This window comes from Mytilus edulis, chromosome 1 (assembly GCF_963676685.1).
Source record: "Mytilus edulis chromosome 1, xbMytEdul2.2, whole genome shotgun sequence".
NCBI lineage: Eukaryota > Metazoa > Mollusca > Bivalvia > Mytilida > Mytilidae > Mytilus > Mytilus edulis.
In genome coordinates, this window is record NC_092344.1 from 42,663,915 (window position 1) to 42,684,247 (window position 20,333).

The 20,333-nt window shown below is 31.0% G+C and overlaps 1 protein-coding gene across 4 annotated transcripts; it reads right to left on the minus strand.

The window, feature by feature from the left end:
* Window positions 1–455: 455 nt before the first annotated feature.
* LOC139482776 (ER degradation-enhancing alpha-mannosidase-like protein 1) lies at window positions 456–19,058 on the minus strand. 4 transcript variants are annotated; one of them, XM_071266841.1, is made up of 13 exons: window positions 18,726–19,058; window positions 16,671–16,743; window positions 14,734–14,834; window positions 12,494–12,665; window positions 10,489–10,672; window positions 7,215–7,306; window positions 6,219–6,301; window positions 5,381–5,480; window positions 5,314–5,334; window positions 4,292–4,536; window positions 3,824–3,920; window positions 2,904–3,098; window positions 456–2,266 (listed from the first exon to the last, which is right to left on the minus strand). In XM_071266841.1, exons 1-13 carry the CDS (start codon window positions 18,977–18,979, stop codon window positions 2,177–2,179), a joined length of 1,707 nt encoding a protein of 568 aa, XP_071122942.1. In that variant the 5' UTR covers window positions 18,980–19,058; the 3' UTR covers window positions 456–2,176. The 4 variants fall into 4 exon arrangements, with proteins under 4 accessions (XP_071122942.1, XP_071122947.1, XP_071122952.1 ...); XM_071266846.1 differs by lacking the exon at window positions 5,314–5,334 and having other exon boundaries at window positions 5,360–5,480; XM_071266851.1 differs by lacking the exon at window positions 16,671–16,743 and having other exon boundaries at window positions 18,726–18,839.
* Between the last annotated feature and the right edge of the window lie 1,275 nt (window positions 19,059–20,333).

Consider the following 20,333-nt stretch of genomic DNA (forward strand, 5'->3'; position numbering starts at 1 on the left):
TTCTACACTTTAATTTTTTGATGGTGGTTAACAAATTTTACAATTGATATATTTGCCTTGCTTGATAGATGAACTACTGGACAAATCAGACTTGCGTAAACAAGTGAATTAAAATGCACAATATCACTTAATTTAAAACTGAAGTAAACATGATTCTTCAATTATTGTCATTACTATGCAAAATTTATTTGGTTCATTACAAAATTCTGTTTCAGATTTAAAACTCATATGGATTTTGTTTTCTTCTCCTAGTCACATTTTAGGCATAAAAAAACCCACATACATGTAATACTGAACTTTTTTGAAATACTTTTAAAAAAAATATGTTTTCCTTTATCAAAATAAAACATCTGATATATACAAACAAAATCATGGAAAATGTTTTGCTTAGATTGAAAAAGTAATAAATACCAGAGAAGTTCAGGACTAAACTCTCTTTAATAAAGCCTGTAATATGCATCAATTCTAATATATTACAAATTTGTATTCAATTTGGCAAGTAGTGAACAAGGCATTAACAAATTGTGAAAAGTTGACTTGTATAAAGAAATACACATAGTAACTTTCACCATACAGTAATTCCAAAATTACATCTTAGAAAAACAGATTTTCATTTAAATCTTTGCAGTTCAGCTATATATTATAATGATGATGTAGATTTAAGGACAAGGTCATGCAAGGCACAAAAACAGTTTATTGTGGATTCAATAATATTTATGGGGTACTTATCTTTTTTTGTGAATTTTGTTGATATAGTAGTAGGTGATCTGTAAAAATTAACTGTGTAAAAAACAAATTTCTAAAAGACTTGAATTATTTTGACCAGTACAACAATTTTCCACAAAACACAATTTCTCAAATCCACAAAAAATTAATGAATCCACAGTTACATTATAATCCAAGCTACTAAACTAAGGTGTCAAGCATATTAAGTGACTCTTGATTTTATACCCACATTTTTCTAAAATTTCATACAGCTAGTTGGTGTACATGGAAACATGTATATTTTTTTCAATTTGCAACAGATAAAAAAGATGAAAAATCTACCAAGCACCTATATAAAATGGTCCAATGAGATTAAAATTCAAGCTCATGCAAATAAAATTGAGCATAATCTTAAATGATTGAAATATATCTTGAATAAATATAAAACATCACTAATTTTTAATGTACTTACTGTTTATTAATATTGCTGTGATTTTTCATTTACATATTTATTTTGAATTTAGGGATAAATAAAAAATTGAAACAATAACATAGATGAAGTTATCTAAGGCAATAGAATATGTGTTGATATATATATTTATTACATAAAATAAAAATAATAGTAACAAGTTTCTTTTCATGTCTTTTTTCACACTATCATATCCATTTTTGTTATCAGCAATTCATGTAAAAATAGTAATGAAGAAATTAATTTAAGATCTGCTGTGTTTTGACAATAAGTGCATAACAAGTCAACATAACAAAATTATTCATAACTTAAGAAAATAATGCATCTATGAACATTTCTTAAGAATATTATTATTGATTAATTTAAACATATAGACTTGTATAATCTTACTATCTACTCATGTAAAATTGCTAAAGCAGTGATCATTCAATAAGACCACTTTGTACTTCAAAAACAGTGATACTTGTCTGTAGTAAACCCAATGTAAACTAAGTATCTGTCTAGGGGCTGTTTCATTAAACATACATGGTACCCAGGGAAGGCACTTTAAAAATGGGGTAACCACCAATAGAGGCAAATTAGAATTTCACTTACATTTCCACTATGCAAAAACATAGATGACACCCACCAATAGACTGAATAGTTGAGATTTTGAAGTATTTTCCCTGGGTCCCATGTATGTTTTAATGGAAAAGCCCTAACTGAACACTTGTCTTACAACATGAGTGAATATTTTTGAATAATTTAACAAATGCACCTGTGCAATTGTAACAATCTTTTCAGTAACAATGGATGAAAACGATTAGCCATATGCTACAATAACATGAGCTGAGAACAGAAGAAATAAGCTCAAAATATCAAAAATACAGAATTTCCCTTGAATATCCAATCATATTCAGTGCTGTCAAGTAAAGTTCTTTATGAGTTAAAAACAAATTTAATCCACCATCAGGCCTTTTCCCTAGACAGTTAATAAATTAAGTGACCTAAAACAGGTACACATCAATCTATACCAATGGCACTCTGAAGCTGTTCAAAATATGGACTCCTTAATGGTAGAAAATGTTTACGATCATTAGGAATGGTATCACACTGAAAATATAAAAGTTAACAGCCAATAAAATAATACTGTAAATTCAAATATTTTTACATGCATTTATTAATGTGATTGTTAAGTGTGATTTCAGAAATGAAACATTGGTCCTTAGGTACCTGCAGAAGAAGAAGACAACATCCAACCAATATCTGTCATAATTTTGTTGTGGAATTTGATATAATTTTGAAACAAATCATCATATTTCTTGATTTGTCTTACTTATTATATTCCTTGATTTTGTGCGTTTGCCTTTTCTATTTGCAAATATATAGCAGTTTTCAAAACCTTTATCTCTTGGGCAAAAACAAAATGGTCTTAAAGCCCTTACTCCATTAAATCATTTCAGTAAATATCAACAAAAATTGATAAATAAATTCTAACTCCCTCTTTAAATATCTATAAAATACTGTTGATTTACTATTTGCATGGGTACTAATTTTCTTGGAGTGAGAAAAACCTGTGATGTTTGATTTTGTAGATATTTTACAATTTCTGTATATATTTCTTCGAAAATCTGGATTTCCTTGGCCATTTTAGTTTGTAGTCCATGAAAATGCACAATCATTGGTATCCAACAAATGATAATGAGTCCACAGTAAGACTAAAGTTGACTTATATGTGGCTATAACTTACATTGAAAGTAGAATTATCTGCTACATTCACCACACTCGTCACTTTCGTCACAGTTTCCTTTTCCTTCTCCTCAGTCTCTGTATCCTCCTCCCACGGTTTTACTCTAAACCTTTTATCTATAGGGAACACATGTCCTTCTGTGGTGAACACATATTTTGAAGCATGTTTGTTTAAATGATTGTCTTCATCAAATAACTGAAATTTAGAATTTAAGTGAATTCATCATTTGATTTATAGTTATAATTTACAATAACAAAAATATATGTCACATTTGCATAATCAGTGAACCATCAAATATGTGTGCAATAGGGCGCACTACGTTTGCGCGCATTTGGGGATTAAAATATTTTACATTTGCGCGCAGCTTTTGATTACATTTGCGCGCATTTATTTTACAGGTAATCTCAGGTAAAAATATAAATAAAAATTATATTAAGTTATAAATAACTATATTTTTTTTGTATTTTCATATTAATCAATTATTAATTTTAAAAATAGTTTGTTTATCAGTCAAATTATATACTGTTCATATTGAATTCTAAAAGCAAATAACAACTCCGTTATAGCTTAAGGTCAAGTTACAATATATGAATGGGCTATGTCACGGATTTTCTTAAAATTTTGCATACACCTTTGACTTATTGAATTGTGTCTGAAAATCAAAAAAAAAAGTCTGCGGTTTTATCTCTTTTTTTCCTGCCTTATGAGACTTATACTAGATGTTAGAGTTTACCTGCCAAAAAAAAATGTGCGCAAATGTAATCGAAAGCTGCACGCAAACGTAATGATTTTTGCGCGCAAATGTAATGGTTATGCGTGCAAACGTAATGCACCGGTGCAATATCTATGAACAAAGTGTTGTTTTTGCATCTGTACCCTTTATATTGTAAGATAATGGTCATTACTGAAGAAATACCTACCAAGTACAGATATTTACAAGTTTCACTAAGGAAGAAACTTTCCATTCTGTCTTCCAATTCCTTTGTATTGACATCATGAACTGTACAATAACCACATCTACAAAACAAAATAATAAGTATTGAGTTTAGGAATTGTTATCAGATATTCAGACTCCTTTTTTTCCTCCAAAGATATAGGGAAAATATTTTGTCCCATAACATCCTTGTTTCTTTTCATTTATGACTTCAATAGCTCACCAAAGGTCATTTACCAAAATTTAAGCAGATTCTAGATTTAGCCAGTTATTTTTGCGAGATGTAGATCTCAATTATTTTCGCATATAGAAAAAAAAACGCTAAAATAAATTTTGCCAATTAAAAAGTGCACATGTAAAGAAGGTATTGATTTTGTTTTAAATGAATTAGTTGACCATTCAAATAGGCCAAATAAGCTCACCACAAAAAATAATATATAATATCATAACCTACTCTGCTTTTGCATAGGTATTAATATTTTGAAGGATTTCCTTTCCAACATGGAGGTAGAATGGATTTTTAGTTGCTTGATAAAGGAAGTATGTGGATTCAATAAGTTCTGGCCTCAGTGGATAAAACATAACTTCTGGTACCCGTAAATTCCAGTTGTATCTTTCTGGTAAAAATCCATATTTTTTCCATATAAAATAAAATAAGGCATGAGAACATATAGCTTCTTCAATGTCTCCATTTAAAACCTGTAATATATAAATATCAACATTAAAGAACCTCTTTAATATTTCATTATGAGCAATAATTCTATTTACAACAAGTTTGTGGACATTTCAAGGATGTTTTTATTTTATGAATACAATTTTCACAACAACAATGTTATCTATATACAACATAAAGAATCAACTTTGAAAACTTATTTTTCAACCATCTGTTATTAACAAAAGAATATATTAGAATAATGCAGCATCTTTTTAAATGTTCCATCAATGATACCTGAATGTCATCAAATCATTTTTTGCCAAAAGCAATATCCTTTTTGTTACAATGTTAACATACAACATAAAGAAGAATAAAACGTTGAAATAATAATTAAACATTACCTGTTCATGGTCACACAAGTTTTAGTTTAAACATATTTTATTTGCCTAAATATGCAAAAGGGATGATACACAAGTTAATCAAACTTATATATAACCTTGACCTATAATGGTTTGCTTTTATAAATTGTTACTTGAATGGAGAGTTGTCTTATTGGCACTCATACCAAATCTTCCTATATATATTATATAGTCTACTCCTGTCACACAAGTCCAATGCTACCCGAATTATCAAACTACATCAATAACAATGTAATACTTTTCTCATATAACTTAAACACATTCAATGTAAACATTACAGCTGGTAAGGAATATTCATTGTATACCCTAAGGTTGCTTGTTAACTAAGAACTTTAATTGACCATACCACAGTCAAGTGACAAGTGAATTTATCCAATATTTAAATTATATATTCTTACTTACCTGTATACCAGGCCATGCTGCCTGCAGCGAATCAATCATATCTTACCTGAATACCTGGCCATGCTGCCTGCAGCGAATCAATCCAATTATTTACAGTATCTCCTGTTTTCATATGTACATTAACATACAAAGGGGGATAACCTGAACCATTATTACACTTTATTCTCCTGGAAAATGAAAAAAAGAAATATTGTAGTAGATAAAAAAAATAATAATTTAATATTTTTAATATAATTGCTGTTTAAAAATATATATCTATATTGTTTCTGTGTATACTACACCTTTTTTAGCTATTTTTTTATTCTAAATAATCTATTTCTTATTTAAATGTAAAAGAACTACTACTAGGACTGTGTACATCATGCACTAGTATCTTTCAGCTGTTACTCTCATTGCAGACTACTGGCATCTTTTTTTCAACAACATGATGACAACTGTTGTTTGCTAAACATCGATCTGTTTTAATTTGATAAACAACTCAATCCACCGTAAGATTCAAGGCAGATCTAATCAAAATTATGATGTCACAACTGCTACCATTTCTTTATCAAATACTGTAAATTCATTACTATTGTGGGATATTTATTTTCATTGGTTTAACTATATACAAAACTGTTAAACATTGACCATATCACAAAATCAATTATTATTGACAAACAATTTTTTCTCAATCATGAAAATAGACAAACCCACACTAGTCAAATCTGCCATTAATGTTACCCCTTAAAGCACAAAACCTGTCTTGTTAGGTCTTTCTTTTCTTGTCTCTCTGTATTTTAAATATCACTTCAAATTACCAATCTAAAAATGACAGTTCATGCTTTTCTCTTGTCTTGAGGGTGACCTTTATTTACAGGTTTGTATGTACTTTTAAAAAAATCTTCACAAATGAAGCAACAACTTACCCTCTACGTAAATGGAATTTTATTGTTTCATAAGCTTCATTAAACATTTCTAAATCTTCTACTTCACCAAATAATATATAACTCTAAAAATGAAAAAAAATCTATTATATAGTTTTTTAAAGTGTGGCAGACAGATTTAAATGATGAATTATTTCATGATTTAATGTATATTTTGTATTTTTTTTCATCACTGAATCTCTGTATCAAGAAGCACTCCATAATATAGACATATCGATGGTTCACAGGGATTAAAGTTAAAAATTTTGAACGGCAGCCCACATCATTAATTTTGTAGCCAATATATATAGTTCTATACAAAAAAATGTTGAGATCTAAGTAGCCCACACCAAATTTTAGGGGCCATTGGCTAGTGGGCCCCTCCTAATTTCAAAGTTCATTGAAAGTCACCTATACCTTATAAACTATTAACCCCTAAAACTTGCATCCAACATATATATGGTTCCCATACAAACAAACATTAAAAATACAGGACAGATTTTTTCTTTTCATTTTTGCACACAACTTTTTTTCAGCATTTTGTTGGGCAGAATATGCATTTTCATCTTGTCTTGGATAAGCTTATTTTTGTATGCATGGGTTTTAAAGGTTTGATGACTTTAACACAATTTGAAGAATGTGTTTCACAAATTTTATGTGCTTTCTACATACATTTATTTTTGACATATTTTGAAAGAATTCATTCAGTAACATTTCGTAACCATCATAGAGATTAATGCACTATTTCCAGGATTTTAGTTTTGTAAGCAAAATGAGACCTGAAGAGGGGTAGACCTCAGTTAAACATGACATAACCCACAAAATAAACAACTCATTTGTGTCAAACATTTACATTAGTTTATTCTAAGCTTCTGGATTTCACTTATTTCTTCAATTCTGTTCCTTGTGATTATTTTTACATGGATATAACTGATTATGAAAAAAGCACAAAATATTTTATGGGTTATCTCCCTTAACAGAGGTCTTCTGTTTACAAACCTTTAACAGATATTCATAAAATGAATCATGACCTGCTCCTAAACCACTCATTTCTCCTGTCCATTCTCCTGTCTGGATGTTCAAAACACTTCCTGAAAATAATTTCAAAAGAATGCTTGGTATTCTACTGTAACGGCACATGAGTTATGAAATAAAATGTGTCAAGTAGTCATCATAGTTTAACACATCTTATTTCATAATAAGGGAATCATAATAAGGGAATTGATATGCAAATATTGTTACAATTAAGACTCTTCTTCAGTTGTGTGTTTTGATGAAATGATGTATTAAATAAAATGAGAGCCAAGAAACAAAAGAGAATCGTTGAAAATCAGAAATGCTATCTTTATTACTATGAGAGAAAGTACTATAGTATTTAGAACTATAAATTTTATTTGTACATGATTTAAAATTATTGTGATAAGCTTTAATTTTTTTTTTTAAATAAAAAGTTTGTGATTATTTGCAATGAGATGTCTACTCTCACCTTACTTGGGGTATGTGTAGTAATAATATCTATCAACAAAATTGATTACCTAGTATTGTTAATACAGATTTAATTTACTGCTATTAATAGTGTATGCTTTGTTAGGGGTCATCCATAATTGTCAACCATTTTCCAAAGTGTACAAAACGTACACTTTTTCAGACCCCCCACCCTCCCTCAAAAAGTGTTCATCAACCATTTTCAGATTTCAAGAGAGGAATCAATCATTCTTAATAAAAAGAAGATCCTGTTTATTATATTTTAGTTTAATATAGAAATTTGCATTGAAAATAAACTAAAACATATCTGATCATATCTGACTGTTTTATTTGATTACATCTATCTGTGATGCCTGTGTTTTGTTAGAATAAAGAGTTCAAAAATTAGTGTTTCCCCTTCACACAGTGGTAACTCCAATGAAAAAGGGCACCTAGAGCATGCAAAAGATTAACAAAAGGGCACATAAACTATGCTTAGAATCAAAGAAAGGGAAATGCATGGTTATATTGCATTGGTAAAGTATGGACTGACAGTTGTTGATGGAATCAGAGCTCAAGACAGCAATCAATAAAAGTGTTATGTTTTAAAACATTTTAAGGTTTTAAATTTCCCGCCTGTATTTCTATTTAAAAGGTCCCTGTAAATATGCCATTCATGGCACTATTATCGTGTATGTATATATACTGTAACGTGTACATATATTGGATAATTTTTAAGGTTAAGGTCAAACTTCATATGGAGGTGCTCCTAATTAAAGGAGGCTTATACTAAGAAAAATAAGTTTACTTCCGTTTTATTGGTTTACTGTTTTGGAATACATTACAAGGAAATTAATCGAAGGACCAGTTTAAAATCTTTTCACAAAATGACGTCTTGTCAAAATCAAAACATTCAAAGAATTTAGTGTTTCCATCAGTTTTGTTTATTAAACAGAGTGAAACGATAGAGATTTTTAATAAAGCAGGTGAAATTGACAATCTGAGAAATGCTTGCAAACTTTTTGTTTAAAATTTTTTACAAGTTTACATTTTTGAAAGATTTAGTTTTCATATGATTTGATCTTTTAAAAGTTCAATCCGGATTGAGGAGAATTATGATATCGAAATAAATATCATCAAGTGAAAATAATAAAGAAGAAATAAGAAGAGAAACACACCAAAGCCAATTCTCGATTTTATACATCGACCTTCCCTACGGAAACGAAATAAATTCTGGAAATAAAAAAAAAAGCGTACGGTAAAAATGTTGATTTTTTAACCCCCTCCCCCCAAGTGTACGTTTTGTACACTTTGGAAAATGGCTGACAATTATGGATGACCCCTTAGCTTAGCAGTTGGTTATTTTTTTTTTTTTTACAAATGAAAAAATGTTATTAGTCACATTTTTGAAGTATATGATGTTATAAAATCAATTTGATAAGGGAGATAATATATTTCAGAATTATAAATACTTTATAGAAACATTTTGTTTGGTAATTTTATTTGGAAATTCATTATTAAAATTAGGTTTAAGTAATTGTTAAAAGTTTAAAGGACTTGATTAATAATTAAACTTATGATAAAGTTAAGAAAAGATTTTTTAGTGAGGAAATGGAAATTTATGCACTTGGTTATGGCATTTAAATTTATATCAAGAAATGAAACTTACTGATAAGATCTTTATTTTTGTTGCTTTCATTTTGTATATAAGACGTAGCCTAAAATTTATATGCAATGATATTACAAAATAAATAATGAGAAATTTTTATGTTAGAAGAAAAGTTGTGATATTATATATATGGAGGATATAATTAACTATGATGACAATTTAACACATCTTCTTTCATAAAGCCTGTGTCATTACACTAAATCAAAAAATATTCTGTATACATATAATAAAATCGTCTTATAGTAATTTTTCTTGGTACTTCACCAAAAATTGACCTTTCTGAATTTGCCATAAATATATGTTAAAAATAAGATTATAAATTAGGCCAGGTAAACGTTAGGGTGCTATAAACAGTTTCGTATAAAAAAACTAGGGGTTATTCCACAACTAAAAATAGACATGTAGGGAAGTCCCTTTTTATCAACATAATTGGTGAAAAAGAATCATGTTTTTTGTGTTTGGTTGTAAAGATATGTTTATTAACTTCAATTAAAGCAGGTTGAATGATTAAAATAATTTTAAAAAATAGATTAAATATACATGTTTTGAGGGGAGACAACACTGTAAACAGTCTGTTTTTTTGACAGTGAAAATTGAAAACTTATTTGCAGCCACTGTAGCTCTTTTCGGAGCAGGTGAACGTACCCTGAAGCATGAATTTTTTGAAAAACCAGGTAAAAATCTATGAAATTCATAATAATTTTGATTATGAAAAATGCACAGGTATCATGTCTTCAGGGGTGTGCACATGACCTGATTTCAGGTTTTTTAAGCTTAAATTAGGCAATGTTTTTCCCAGTTTCTCTGGATAAAACTTTTTTATACTATTAAAAGTACCCTTTTTTTATTCCATTATAAACTAGAGAACATTATGATTCCAGTGATATCTAGTTTTATACAAGTATCTTTATTAATCAGTCCACCACTAAGGGTCACTTATACATGGTCCCTCAAAATATGACATCATAGAAAAAAACTGTTGATTGCACCCTTAGCTATCTAACAGGTAAGCACATCTTAATAAATTGCTCCGGACATGTCTTAAATGTGTGACACATTTGAAAGTCAGTATCAAGGTTTTTTCACTTTTAATCACAAACAACTATGAAGCTAAGAAAATTTAAAAAAAAAAGTAAATACCTAGCAATCCTGTGACATTAGACTTTAGCTGCCATAAATTTCTAACTGCTCTTCTTGCATAAGATTCATATATAGGATCGCCCAATAATCTGGACAAAACAGCAAATTCTAAGACCAGAGTTCCTGCCCCTGATGTACATGTTGTATTGACACAGTCAACTGGCACACCATTCTCTAAGTTCACCTAAAATATAAAAAACCACTTGTGCTATGTTTATATGGAAAAGCCTTTTATTAACATCTAGCTAGGTACTACAATTTTTATTTTTTTTATTTTGACATTTGCATAATCAAGTGACTCATCCTATTTCTGTTCTTATCAAAACCTTTTCTCCCCTTGTTTTCCATGGATATAAAAAAAAACATCATTAATTTAACGGAGTGTCATTTTATTGCATGTATTTTGCATTGGACACCACTGTGACATAATTTTCTTTTACTACTTATCTGACTTATCATTTCTGCTAAAAGTATGACTAAAAACACAAAGAGTTAATGTAAACTAGAGGCTCTCAAGAGCCTGTGTCGCTCACCTGTTAATGTGTTTACTGATGTCGGCCATCTTCGTTGGTAGGCGGGGTCATTAGACACTTTTTTCTATTTTTAAATAGATACCCTAGTATTATGATTGTAGCCAAGTTTGGTTAAATTTGGCCAAGTCGTTTTAGAAAAGATTTTTATACAAGTTACAAAAATGACGAAAAGTTGTTCAATATTGACTATAAAGGGCAATAACTCCTTAAGGGGTCCTCTAACAATTTTGATCATGATGACTTATTTGTAGATCTTACTTTGCTGAACATTATTGCTGTTTACAGTTTATCTCTATCTATAATAGTATTCAAGATAATAACCAAAAACTGCAAAATTTCCTTAAAATCACCAGTTTTAGGGCAGCAACCCAACAACAGGTTGTCCGATTCAACTCAAAATTTGTGAGGGGATATATCTTATTCTGATGGACATTTAAATCTTGAAAGATTTGCCCTAAATGTCTTAGTTTCAAAGATATAAAGCAAAAACTTCATTTTACCACTATGTTCTAATTTTAGCCATGTCGGCCATTTTGTTTGGCAGGCTGGGTCATCGGACACATTTTTTAAACTATAAACCACAATGATAATTGCGGCCAAGTTTAGTTAAATTTGGCAAAGTAGTTTTGGAGAAGAAGATTTTTAGAAAAGTTACAAAAAATGACGAAAAGTTGTTAAAAATTGACTATAAAGGGCAATAACTCCTTAAGGGGTCAACTGACAATTTTGGTCATGTTGACTTATTTGTAGGTCTTACTTTGCTGAACATTATTGCTGTTTACAGTTTATCTCTATCTATAATAGTATTCAAGATAATAACCAAAAACTGCAAAATTTCCTTAAAATAACCATTTCACAGGCAGCAACCCAACAACAGGTTGTCCTATTCGTCTGAAAATTTCAAGGCAGATAGATCTTGACCTGATCAACCATTTTTTTGCTCTAAATGCTTTGGTTTTTGAGTTATAAGCCAAAAACTGCATTTTACCCCTATGTTCTATTTTTAGCCATGGCGGCCATCTTGGTTGGTTTGACGGGTCACGCCACACATTTTTTAAACTAGATACCCCCAGGATGATTGTCGCCAAGTTTGGTAGAATTTGGCCCAGTAGTTTCAGAGGAGAAGATTTTTGTAAAAGTTTATGGACGACAGACGACGGACGCAGGACGACGGACGCCAAGTGATGAGAAAAGCTCACTTGACCTTTCAGGTCAGGTGAGCTAAAAATAAAGGCAAAAGATATCAGAGGGACAATAAAAAATTCAAAGTTGAAGGAAAAGAACACAAATGAAAAGACAAGTAACTGTTTACAAAATGTTAAATATAAAAATAATGACTGAACAACACAATTAACTGAGGGTGATCACAGCTCCAGAATGGTAAGCAGTTTCTGTTTCAGAAGTGGCACCGATCACAAATTCAGTGTTAAGATTCACTATGGTAGGACTTCAATTTTTCATATTATACAAACCCTAGGATATGGGATTCCTGTCTTTGTGTTTTCAAAAGCTGGAAGTAACCTTGTGCCAAGGTCATTAGCCAGGGTTAAGAGTTCATTATCATATCCAGGTATACTCATGTTACCAAATGGCTGTTCTGGGTCAGTGATGATAAGATGGGCTGACAATAAGGCACCTAACATTCTGGAAAAACAAAAGAAACAAAAAAATATAATCACATTTTTTTCATGTATAAGCTGCAAGTTCATAGCAGTGCTTAACTTAAATAAATTAATATACATGTACTGTATTAAACTAACTCATTTGTGCAGATACTTAATTTCGTGGCAGACACTTTCTAGCCTACTTTGCAGAAATTTATTATAACAATTTTCTTATTCTCTTGATGAGATCCATATATTTTTACCTATTTACAATGATTTAAATTCCCATTATTTTTCTTCTAGCAAAAGTCACAAAAAAATTGCCCCTGGCTCTGAAAATTAGTTGGTTTACTGTTCGTCATTCATTACTGAATCATAAAAGTAATCAGGGTGATGGACAGTATTTTGAACACTTCATCATGTTAATGCTTGTGTGAAGTATTTTAATCTTCACATATAACATTTTGTAGCATAATCCATCCTAAAATCAACACAAGCCATCAATATTTCTGTAGCAGATAATTTATAAAAAGTAGACTAGTCTGAATATACTTTCATGTCTACCGATGAAATACATTTTGTATTTATGTTCCATGCCCCAACCCCTTCACCTCGAAAGTGATATGCAAGTGCCATCAAATATTTTAGAAGCTTTTTTCTGGAACAGACCTAATACACATGTAGCAGTGTTTCGAAATTATTGGACCTCTCAGTTGTGGAAGTAAATTTGGCACATAGCAACCATAAAATTTTCAGCAAACATATGTCATAATGTTGATTTATTATTCAACAATATATGTAAATGTACATGTGAAACATACATTGGGAAATCAGGACATCTCAATAATTACTTCAAGAACCAAGAAATACAAGGAATAAGGAAATGTCACAAAGAAATTATTGATGCTGCTTGCATTAATTGGTTATAAAGAATTATACATTAATTTACAAAGTGCATTTGATATTAAGTTAATAATTATTGATTTATATTGTAAATACATTTTTATTTTGTCTTCAAGATGTTACATGTATAATTTTATTAACCTGTATTTGTTCAACAATCTGACATTCAAATATTTTTATTAATAAAGTTGTGTTTAGAATTAATATAAAAATTAAAGCATTATACAACATTGTACAATGAAGAAATAATTTCTTACTTAGTACAGATATCATACTTAATACCAAACTATAAATACAATAATGATAATTCTCTCAATAACTTTTACATACATGAAGAAGAACTGATGGTTAACAGTGGCGGATCCAGAAATTTTCATAAGTGGGGGTCCACTGACTCACCTCAGAGGGGGCCCGCTCCAGTCACGCTTCAGTGATTCCCTATATAAGCAACCAAATTTTTTCCCAAAAAGGTGGGGCCTGGGCCCCCTCCCCCTTAATCCGCCTCTGGTTTAACAAACACAAATACAGTGTACATGTAGCATGCTAACATTGTTCTTTATTCTCTACTTAACAAAGCTATGAAATATAGCTTCAGAGAAAAATGTGATAAAAATTAATTGCATACATACGAAAGTGAGAAGAAATATTGTGTTTGTCAATTCAATGAGACAGATTTCCACAAGAGACCAAATGACATAGAATTTAACAAATATGTGTCAATGTACAGCCTTCAACAATGATCAAAACCCATACCACATAGTAAGTTATAAAAGGCCACTATGTTTAAGAATATATATATTAAAGCATTAGGTTAACAGAAAAGGATGAATCTAAAAAGGATTTCACAATATAGGATACTCTCATAAATTTGATTCCAAATTTCAGGAAGTTCTGATTTGTAGTGCTGAGAAAAAATGTGAAAAAAAAATCAGACGTGCTTTAACATGAAAATAGACATCTAAATTTTCGACTATCACTGGACAAAGAGGATAAACTATGTCTGTACCAATTGCCTAATTTCAATAAAGGAAACAATACTTCAAATAATATAATGGAGTAAAATGTTTTACGTGTATATACATTTCACATAAAAAAAAAATCTTCCCTTTTCATCAATTTAACCAATGAAAAAGAATATCACTGATTCAGTTGCAATAATTAACACCATATTGCCTAATATAGTATAATTAAATAGTTAATTTTACCTTATAGTTACTTCAAAAACTTGCACTGTGTTTGATTTGAAGACAAGATTATCTATCACAATCTGTACTGCATTCTTAAATTCTGTGCTGTTTCCCATTATCTAAAATAATAAATAATCTCATAAATATGATTTATATAATTTTGTATACTGAATTGATGCATTGAAAGGATATTAACAAGAATCACCAAAAATACAGGACAGTACAACAGACCACATCCAGGAATTGAAACAGGTACATTCATGGAAGACCCATGCCAGCAACTTAGAACCATAGGAGAGGGACTTGTAAATAGTAATTTTGTTTATTTTCTTTTGTTACATCTTCTGACATCAGACTCAGACTTCTCTTGAACTGAATTTTAATGTGTATTGTTATGCGTTTACTTTTCTACATTAGCTAGAGGTATTAGGGGAGGGTTGAGATCTCATAAACATGTTTAACCCCGCCACATTTTTGCGCCTGTCCCAAGTCAGGAGCCTCTGGCCTTTGTTAGTCTTGTATTATTTTTAATTTTAGTTTCTTGTGTATAATTTGGAGTTTAGTATGGCGTTCATTATCACTGAACTGGTATATATATTTGTTTAGGGGTCAGCTGAAGGACGCCTCTGGGTGCAGGAATTTCTCGCTGCATTGAAGACCTATTAAAGACCTTCTGCTGTTGTCTGTTCTATGGTCGGGTTGTTGTCTCTTTGACACATTCCTCATCTCCATTCTCAATTTTATATAAAATAAACATATTTATCAAACTTTACAAGGGGACAAAAGCCCACTCTCCCTTTTATATCCCTCTGACATCAATCACCAACACCCAACTCCTAAAGGGGTCTTTAAATGACAACATGTACTAACAATTTATAATTTTGCTGAATAGAAGTACATTTGTATTAGTTTCAAAGTCTGGAAAAATAATACTCCCCATACAATTTCATAAAATAATAACAGGTGCGCTAAGTATATACTGTAGAAGCAGTAATTTCCGTGGAGGATTAAATTTTGTTTATTTCGTGGAAAGAATATCTCCACAAAATTAAAAACCCACAAAAATTTAACATTTATATAATATTATTTCCATTTATTGGATTCCACGAAATTAAATCCCCATGAAATCTTATTAAGACACAAAAACACGAAATTTCAACCCCATGAAAATGAGTGTTTCTACAGTAGATGGGTGTAATGTTTCTTTGGAAACTACAAATTTGGATTGAAATGAAGTAAATTATACATGTCATAATCAAATTTGATAAGACCTGATAGATAGTGGTGGTTTCACAGTATTTTGTTGATAACTTGCATGCTGGTATAAAAACTATAAATATAACACATGTATATAAACTACATGTACATGATGAAGAACTTCATTCATATGCTGTAAATTGAATTACATTGTGATATACACATGTATTATTGGTGAAAAGGTGATCAAAGTTTTGCAGAGGTTCAGTGTAGTTAATCAGGATAAGTGAACTGGAGATATCTGATGGATAGAGTACTCAGTAGTGAACCTACAACTGAATATCTATTGATTAAAAAAACCATGTAAACAGCACACAGAGGCATAGAAGAGATTGAAGACATTTTTAAATCAGTCCCTGGGAAATTTGGGTTAGAGTACCGGTCTTCCTGACAAACATGTTTAACCCTAAACCCAGTCACATTCTTTAAGTGCCTGTCCCAAGCTACAAATGTAGGTCAGGAGCCAGTGGCTGGCATTGGTAGCAGTCTTTCTTTTGTTGTTGTATAAATTAGGCAGATGGTTTTCTCTTTTGAATTATATCACTATTTGTAATCCAAGATCATTTTATATCTTTTATGAGTAATTATTTTTGCTAACTGATGAAGGTGGTATGGTGACCTGTAGTTGTTTTCATCTACATTGTATGTCTCGTAGCAACTATACCAAATCTCCTTATTTTCATTTAAACCATAATTACCGCAAGTGTATCCAATGTATCAACCAGACTAAGCATATAGTCACCAAGGGCATCATTAATATTGATGTTGGATCTATAAAAATACAAATAATAATGTCTACCTAAAATACTGTGTATTTTAACTTTTCATTAATTTTAGGATTAAGAAAATCATGCAATAAATTTATTTCATACCTAAAACTATTAAAAAAACAACAGCATCCTGGATTACTGCAAGGAAATGCTTTATTCTGGTCTATATGCATAATATATTTCTCCACTTAAGGTGACATTTTCAGGACAATTTAATGATACATGTAGGTAACAAGTGGTCAAGTACATAAAATGCATTTCAGTCATATTGGATTACCAAAAGGTTAACAATTATGTCACAATTAATGGTTTGACAACATTAAAATGAAAGTGAAAGTAAAAGTTAATAATGAATTGTCTGTATCGTTTCAAAAATGGAAAACACCTCACTGAACATCCTGTACCACTTCAACTGGATGCATGTGTTTTGAGTGTGTGTAGATGTAATATATATATAAATGAGAAGATATGATCTGATTGTCAATGAGCAATGATGAGACAAATCTCCATCAGAGACCAGATGATATAGAAGTTAACAACTGTGGCCACAGTGCAGTCTTAAAGAATGAGCAAAAACCCATACCCCAAAGGCCCCTGAAATGACAAATGTAAAGTAAAATAATTCAATGAGAAAACTGTGGCAAGATTTAGGTACAAAAACAAAATATGATGTACATGTTCAGCAACAAACGATACTAAAACCACTGAATTGAAGGCTCTTGACCAGTCTTCACGCTGAACCACAGGCCCAGGAGCCCAGGCTTGTAAAATTGCTCAAGGGCTTGTAAAAATCTTATCTACAGGCCAACAGAATCTAACTAAATTTTTCAAAATGTAGACTTCCAGGCTTGTAGATCTAAAAGTCCATTGTGAAGACTGCTTGACTTCGGTAAGTTGGGACAGGCACATACTGAGTGTAAAAGGAAAGATGATTCCTTTTTTTTTTTAATCTTGACTTTGGGAGAGAATTTTTGAAAGAACTTTAAAACAAATTTTGGTATGAACTCTTCAATTGTTTGAACAGAATTGTAAACCAATTTGATTTGTTAAGTCTGTGACAATGTTCGTGATGTCTCTCTTCTTTTAGTTTCCGCACTCCATCATAATATTGATGACTATGTGCCGTGCATGCGTGGGTAAAATTTACAATTTTATGTTTACATTAAAAAAATTAAAAAAATTTAATAAAGAAATAATAACTTGTTTTTGATTTTCACTGTACATATAGATAAAACTATTTACAAGGTGTTACATTACATGGTGTAGTATTGGTTGAGAACAGATATAGGAATCTGCTATCTGAATGCTTCAACTGTGGTGCATTGGACAGCAGTAACTGGTAAAAGGTTCCATTGGACGATTGTCTTATAGTCGCCGTCAGCTGAAATTTGTAGCGGTTATCGGTAAAAATAATCTAAACGATCAATCGCGTTCACTCGAGATATAGTTTTTCACATTCCATTCATAAATCGCAAAAAAAAAAACCACTACTGACCTACATGTACCTTTTAAGTGATCACACTGTAATAATCCTGACCTTCACATTATCCAGAATATTTTCCATTGTTATTCCGCCATCTTCGTCACTGTACGCAGTTTCCTGAAATGTTCCTTTCATTGATGTGAAAAGGTTTCCCGCGCTTTGTGCAAATTTTATGAAATTGAACTCCACGGAAACACTTCCGGTAAAAACAATGGCTGATTCCACCATTCAAAATCGTCTATGAAAAAGTGAAGGTCAGGATTATTACAGTACGATCACTTAAAAGGTAGGTCAGTAGTGGTTTTTCTTTTTGCGATTTATGAATGGAATGTGAAAAACTATATCTCGAGTGAACGCGATTGATAGTTTAGATTATTTTTACCGATAAACGCTACGAATTTCAGCTGGCGGCGACTATGGGATAGAATGAAAATTTATATGAGTCTTTTTTTGCCTGTTGCTTTTGTTGGACATATCAATCTGTTAGAAAGTTTTCTTACGGATTATCATGGTCATGTCCACGCCCTTCACAGTCTATCGGGTCCAATTCATCTTCAGGATAAGCATACTTCATGTAGTTGTCATAACCAAAATGAAACATATCTCTAGCTGCTTGTAAAAGTTCGATTCTCTCAGACTCGTTGAAATAACCATATTTCTTTTCATTAAAATCAAAATTGTCATCAAGTTTAAAGAAATTTAAGACGAAACCCAAGGAAAGGGAGAGCGTGTAGACAAATAGACAATTTTTCATCGTATGCCATCACTTTCAATAAAGCAGTCTGCTAAACTCAATACATCAACATCAACAGGAAGTGCCGAGCAACTAATTCCGGTTGTGAATTTAATTCGCATCAAAATATAGTTTTATTTTTATTTTTTATCACAACCTCACACAATCAAAACATAGAATAAAGTTATCCTATTTCTTTGCATAAAAATTTTTGCCGTAGATGAATGATTATAAGTGGAAAATAAATCAGTTTCCAAAATTTGCGGAGTAACACAAAGTGTTTAACCAATGAAAATTGTGAACGTCGCCAGAAAAGTCAAAAGTTAATTCAGCGGGAAACATGATTTTTTTTCACGATCTTATCTATACACATATGACCCTCCCTCCACCTATATAACGTATTACGTCTATATAGGTCATTGGCAAATTAATTTATCATTTATTTATATTCTTACCCGTAAGGAATATTTGAGAATAAACGATACTTGATCCATACATGTCATTTATTCAATTTACAATAAGTCTAAAAATAAACAATAAGCAAATTATGCATGGACTCGATAAATATAAATCAGCATTTCGTGTGTATCTTAGGCAGCAACCATTTGATTTTCTGGGGGGGGGCTATGGTTTTTTTTGGAAAAAAAAGTTTGTTTCCAGGTTTTGGTGAAAAAAATAATTTGTTTTGGACCCTGAGTAAAAAAAATTGTTTGTTTCACCCTCAGCTGCCACTATATGTAATGCTAAAATTGAAAGAAAAAAATTGTCTTCGGTTTGTCGCTAAAAAAATAGATTGTTCTTCGCCGAAGGCGAAAAAAAAAGTTTGCACAGAAAAAAAAAACCATAGCCCCCCCCAGAAAATCAAATGGTTGCTGCCTAACCCCCAGAAAATCAAATGGGGGGGGGGGGGGGGGGGGGCTATGGTTTTTTTTGGAAAAAAAAGTTTGTTTCCAGTTTTGGGAGAAAAAAATAATTTGTTTTTGATTCTGAGAAAAAAAATTTGTATGTTTCACCCTCAGCTGCCACTATATGTAATGCTAAAATTGAAAGAAAAAAATTGTTTTCGAATTGTCGTGAAAAAAATAGATTGTTTTTCGCTGCAGGCGAAAAAAAAAGTTTGTACAGAAAAAAAAACCATAGCCCCCCCCCAGAAAATCAAATGGTTGCTGCCTTATTCTAACAATTCAGGTGACATCAATTAACTGTCGACAATCATATAACCGAATATAAACAGAAGCATTAATATAAAAACATATAGCTACATCGTGCAGTTGTACTTTTATAGGTCTGTTTGATTTCGTGTAATGGGTTTTAAAAAAGTTAAATCAGTATCGTTTTTATCCGGCTGTTTAAGCTGGAATGATTTTGTTTCAAG

What these genes read in the sequence shown, in the direction of transcription:
- LOC139482776 (XM_071266841.1), bottom strand. Translation starts at nt 18,979, where the DNA reads ATGAAAAATTGTCTATTTGTCTACACGCTCTCCCTTTCCTTGGGTTTC. An exon ending in TTTATGAATATCTGTTAAAG is followed by an intron (nt 6,302 to 7,214) that starts GTTTGTAAACAG and finishes TTTCATTTTTAG; the next exon opens with AGTTATATATTATTTGGTGA. An exon ending in ATTGGATTGATTCGCTGCAG is followed by an intron (nt 5,335 to 5,380) that starts GCAGCATGGCCA and finishes GATTCGCTGCAG; the next exon opens with GCAGCATGGCCTGGTATACA.